This window comes from Hibiscus syriacus, unplaced genomic scaffold, assembly GCF_006381635.1.
Source record: "Hibiscus syriacus cultivar Baekdansim isolate YM2019G1 unplaced genomic scaffold, ASM638163v2 tig00116970_pilon, whole genome shotgun sequence".
In the NCBI taxonomy this organism is placed as follows: Eukaryota; Viridiplantae; Streptophyta; class Magnoliopsida; order Malvales; family Malvaceae; genus Hibiscus; species Hibiscus syriacus.
Window position 1 is genome coordinate 1,597,760 of NW_024063494.1, and position 6,039 is coordinate 1,603,798.

The 6,039-nt window shown below is 35.8% G+C and overlaps 1 protein-coding gene across 2 annotated transcripts; it reads right to left on the reverse strand.

Annotated features, from left to right (window-relative positions):
- Positions 1–443: 443 nt before the first annotated feature.
- On the reverse strand, positions 444–2,251 carry LOC120191541 (acyl carrier protein 1, chloroplastic-like). 2 transcript variants are annotated; one of them, XM_039194481.1, is made up of 4 exons: positions 2,099–2,251; positions 1,421–1,513; positions 812–934; positions 444–701 (listed from the first exon to the last, which is right to left on the reverse strand). In XM_039194481.1, the coding sequence occupies exons 1-4, from the start codon at positions 2,162–2,164 to the stop codon at positions 573–575; spliced, it is 411 nt and encodes a 136-aa protein (XP_039050412.1). In that variant the 5' UTR covers positions 2,165–2,251; the 3' UTR covers positions 444–572. The 2 variants fall into 2 exon arrangements, with proteins under 2 accessions (XP_039050412.1, XP_039050413.1); XM_039194482.1 differs by having other exon boundaries at positions 1,421–1,506; positions 2,098–2,251.
- Positions 2,252–6,039: the final 3,788 nt, after the last annotated feature.

The window sequence follows — 6,039 nt, forward strand, 5'->3', positions numbered from 1 at the left end:
CACAAATTATGAGACGAAAAGAGTATATAATTTTATACACTATCGATATATTATTTGTTTGATCATAACGACCAAAATGAATTAAGTCCGATTTAAACTTCTTGGAACGAATGGACATTTCACTCAGATTTGACAATTCCGATCTAACTTGATCGGATCAGGTCATTTAAAAAAACGAGTTCAGATCAACTTAGATCATGTTTTTTTAAAGGTATAATCATGTGATCTCCTAAACCCGAGTCTGGTCAAATATAAATAGAGGAGTTGGATCATATACTTTTAAAGGTGTAATAAGGAGTTGGATCATCCCTATTTATTAGTCAATTTTTCAATTTTAGTAATACATTCAAATCCAAAGGTTAAATGCCACGTGTTAAAGATGACTACACGAACCAACTGATTGAGAGTTGAATGAATGATTTTATCATAAAACAAATGCCTCATGACACCATGGAAACGAGACATCAGAGTTCTTACATACTCTAACCACAACGATGAAGAACAACCAAACTTCCATGTCGGTTTAAATGTTCCATAAGCAACAAAAACAAACCTAACATTACGACAACATTCTAAGCGGATTTCTGCTCCACGAGCTTCTCGATCAGATCCGCTGCATCTTGAACGGTGAGGATATGCTGGGCACTTTCTTCTTCCACACTGATTCCGAACTCCTCCTCGAGTCCCATCACAATCTCGACCTGAAAATATCATCGGAAGTTTTTTTTCATGCAAATTACAGACATAATAGATCTCTACTCATTCATCCTAATATCGGAACAGATCAGTCCATAGGGTATATGTTGGTTACCGTGTCAAGGGAATCGGCTCCGAGTGCACTAAACTTCGACTCTCCGGTAACTGGAGAATCTTTGGGCAGTGCCAGTTGCTTCCTCACTATGCTACAAACTTTGTCCACAGTCTCGGGTTTAGCCTGAACATATCAACATCCCATTAACGGGTTAAGCACATCGATTTTAATTGAGAAATGCATGTAAAGGCTTCATCATCGTAACGCAATCGATAAAGTATGCACTATGTTACCCGTACTCGGAGGTGAATGTTAGATACAAGTATGCTTAATCCACCCCAAAAATTTTCACATAAACCTTGAGAATCAAACTCCCATACATGTATCCAACTATGTGAAGAACACGAGTGTCGGATATGGATACTATAGGGGAACCGAAAATCCCGGATAACATATGATATGCATTGTAAATCGAATCTCTTTAGATTGATAAATTTTCCCAGATATCAGCCATGGTTAACAGTCCTTTCATTGATAGATATTAATGATCAGCAAGTCGGCTATCTTATTCGGCATTGAACGAAATCAAATCGCTAAACGACTATATTCACGGATGCAGATCAACAAATCGAGACAAAATGGGGCAGGCAAAAGGGAAAAAAACCATACCGCGCATGAAACACGAAGGCGCAACGATCCGAGCCGCATTCCACGAGACGGGAGGCTAACTGAGTTGACATTACAGATCCCACGAAGAAGTACCTGCGAAAAAAGAAAATAGAATTGAATAAAATCAATGGAACCTCTTTCAGAGTATTAGGCTGTATGGGTGAGCAAAACTCAACTCCACCCGAAAAAATCGAATTTTTCGACTTGACTCAACGCTAAAAAACATTCGACTAGACTTGAATAAATTAGTAATTTCATAAACTCAACTAGATTCGAAGTAAAATTTGAGTTATAAAATTCAACTCGAATAACCTTTTTTTTTACTCGATCAAATTCTCATCCTATATCGAAATCAGATTGGAGCTCGAAACTCGGCTCGAACTCAAATGAATTTCACTTTTGAAACTCGAGCGCTCTCGATTAAGCTCATTTGCCCAAGTAAAGAAGGAAGTTGATCTTCATCTGGACTTCCAGATCGATTCTTTGAGCATAAACTCGAATTCAAATTGAAAAATTTTCATTAAATTATTCAAATTTCATAATTGAATCCAAAACCCATATTAAAACAAAATCTAAAACAAACCCATCAAAGTAATCGACATTTCTAGCCAAATCTAACTAAAAAAAAACCCCAAAAAATGAAGGAAAAAAAGTAAGAGATGAAGATTCAGAAATAACCTTGTTTTGCTTGAAAGAAGTTGAAAGAGGGGAGAATTTCAATGAAAGTCCAGTTGAAGAAGCCATTGAAAGCGGGGTTTTGCTCGATAAAATCAAAGGAAAGAGAGGAAGAAGGCGGAGATCACTAAGAATGAAAAGATCTTTGTTGTTTTGTTTGCTTTATAGTGGTGGAGTTGTTGAGATTTGAGTGGCGATTTTCCATTTATCTCCCTCCTTTCAATTTCATAGTTTGTATCGAAACAACACTTTGTCGTCATGCCTGCCTTCACCACTAAGCAAAGTTTAAGGTCAAACTTTGCTATTAGACCTTTGATTTTTTAAGTATAAGTTTTATATCTGTAATCTTTTGAATTTTAAAATTTTAATTTTGATTTGAATTAGATACCAACCCAATAAATTTTGGAAACAATGTAGGCTAATTGTTTTTTGAGATCCAGATTATTTGTTATATTACTTGTGAAACTTATCACGGGTGACAAGTTTCATAAAATATATTAAAAATAAAACTCGTCATATGGACAGAAATAAAATTATAAACTCGTCATGAAAGAATGATTAATTCTAATTTCTTTTGAAAAGGACGTTTTGTATGTTATTAACTTGGACAAACATACAAAACAAACGACAATACAAGTCCTCGTTAAAAAACCTCTCTATCCCTAATAGAAGGAAAATTAGTGCCATAAGCAAAGTCAAAATAGCAAATACAACGAAAAAGAACAATCAAAACACCTTAACACTACCTGCACCAAACACACAAAACAAGCAACAACTTCCAATCGACAAAGAAAACCCAACAAAGCAGAACAGCAGCGTCATCGGACCAGAATACAATGAATTCATACAAAAACAGCAACGACTTAAGAAACTAGCAAAGCAAACACCACCACACCCATTAATCAAAACCGGTCAAACAATACCAAAACCAACCACCCACTATATGAACAGCGACTTCAAACCAGAAACAACAAGCTCAATGCAGAGCCAAACCACACCCCCACGTTACCTTAAACAACACAGTTCCACAGCGCACCCACCAAAACAACTAACCTTAAAATATAAGCAACCAACTTCGACTTCTACTACAACAAGAATCCAAACATTGGACCAAGAACACAACATAGACAGAAAAGCGATCCTCACTGAACCTGTAAGAGAAACTATTCCCCCCAAACCACACGGCCACATAACACAATTTAAATTCACAAGTTATCCACATAAAACACCATTAACATTACTGACCCAATCGAAAGCACAATGAACCAGATAACAACGAAACCACACCACCAAAACAGAAAATGCTTCACCTGCGAAATTGGATATGAACATCGAGATGGATTAAAAGATTCGACAACAAGAACTGCTCTAGCCACTTAGCTTTACACCAGAAAGATATCCTCTGTATGGCACCCTCAAACAATGACTCATCATTCCAATTTGTCTTCTTAAATACCGCTGCATTCCTACCTAACCAGATCGACCAAATGAATCCGAAAAGTGCTACCATTCATATCTCTTTACAAGATTTGGTAACCGGAACTTCCACTCATTGCATCAGCAACGATTTAACATCCCCTGACATAACAAAATTAAGGCCCCAGATTTTACACCACCTCATCCAAGCTTTCCACCCAAGGAGACACTGGCAAAACACACGATTAATAGACTCACTGCCTATCAAGCATAAACCACACCTAAGAGAATCCAATGATAACCCCCTTTTACTAACTCCACATTTGTCGGGATTCTACTAAGAATAACTCGCCAGACTAAAGCGTGTACTTTTGGTAGAGGAAGAGCTGACCATACCAAAGACCACAATTTTTTATTTTCCACCCTCTATTGCTATGATGCGACAAAACTCTCTAGGTGTATAATGTTCACTAGAATGCCCCACCCACCGTAAAGTATCTCGCTCCCCCAATCTAGGGACGAACCTGTTAATCAAATTCATAAAGTCAATCCAAACAGGGACCTCCCACTCGAATAATGTTATTCTCAATTCAATATCCCAAATCCACCGGTTATTGGAAAAATGACCAAAATCAGCAATTTTGCCCTCTTTCTTCAGAGCGACAACGAAAATCCTCGGATAAGCTATTTTAAGAGACCTCACGTCAGTCCAAAATTCCTCCCAAAAGGTGATACGCCTTCCATCTACCACTTGAAACTTTAAATTCCTGTAAAAAAACATCCTCCATCGAGGACAGTGGCTCCATCATATTTTTCCACGACCACGAGGCATTCCTAAGAGTGGGAACACTAGGGAGCAAGGACCGGCCATCTAACCCATATTTCTCGACCGCTACCCTCCTGCAGAGACTATTTTGCTCCCTAATAAAGCGTTATACCCATTTATTCAATAGTGAGCAGTTTCTAGTACGCATATCCACTAGGCTTAAACCTCCATAGTCTACCGGTTTACACAAATGCTTCCAACTAATCCAGTGAATTGGCTTTCCTTCTCTAGATTTCCAAAGGAAATTGGCAATAATTTTGTTCAATTTAGTAGCTATCCCGGTCTGCAATTGGAACAGAGACATATAATACACTGGTAAATTTGCAAGTACATATTTAATCAAAGTAAGACGACCACTGAACGAAAGCATTTTACCCTTCCATCCTTAAGCCTCGATTCAAACTTCCTCACAATCGAATTCCATAAGGATATAGAGTTTCTCGGCGCGCCCAACGGTAATCCTAAGTACATCGACGAAAACTTCTTAACCCCACACTTCACACTGTTTGCCCAACTCCTGGTACACGACTCATCAACATTCAAACCATAAAGCTTAGATTTGCTCATGTTCAAACCAAGGCTTCCCACTAGTTCAAAAATTCGAAGAATTCATTTCGTATTTACTATGGACTCAGCTTTAGCTTCCAAGAACATAATAAGATCATCAACAAATTGGAGATGCTTAATGTGAAGATCACCTGAACCAATCGGAGCACCTTTAATTATCCCAACAGACTCAGCCTTACTGAACATAATGAGTTCTAATTATTTATTATATTTTATGAAATCGTCATTCTCTTATAACAAATTCCACGCGTTATACATAATGGCCTAGATCTAAAAATAATTTTTGATCGCCTAAATAATTCAATATTTTTCCCTGAATTATTTAGTCACAAAAGCGGATACAACCATTTAAATACAATTTTAAAACTATCAAATTGGATCATATGATCAAATTTACAACTTAAAAATATAGAAATTGATAATGAAATCTGATATAACATATATAACCATTATCATTATAGTCAATATTAATTTTTTAAAGATAAATTAAAGATTAAATTTATAATTTATAATTTAAACAAAATACAAGAAATAAAGTTTTATAACTCAAAAATTGTTTTTCTAAAATAAATAATATATTTTTAATTCGATAAAAAATAATAGGATAAATTATACTATTGACCACTCAACTATGTAACCCTTTTACTTTTACCACCGATTTTTTAATTTTGTCAATCAGACCACCTAATTAATAATTTTTATCAATCAAGCCACTCGTCGTTAACGGATAAGATGATGTGGCAGTTAAATATTTTGACATAATTACATATTCGGTCCTTCTTATTTATATATGTTGAAATATATTTTGATATAACAAATTAAGGCAAAATGTTTTTGGACTTGAATTGAATTTATTCAAAGTTTTCAAAAATATTTCAAAGTCCATTTAACTTGGAATTGAGCACAAAACGTTTTTCTGGACAAGAAGTATTGATATTGTTCTTACAATATCGATACCTCATGAACAATATCGATAATGTTCATATGGTACTGATAATAAAGGTAAGGAAAGTATCGATACTCAATAGGTAGTATCGATACTACCAACATTGCTCAATTCCATAATGCAAAAATGGTACCGATACCCAATGGGGAACCGATACTACTTTACATAGTAGTATCAATACAATCAGGC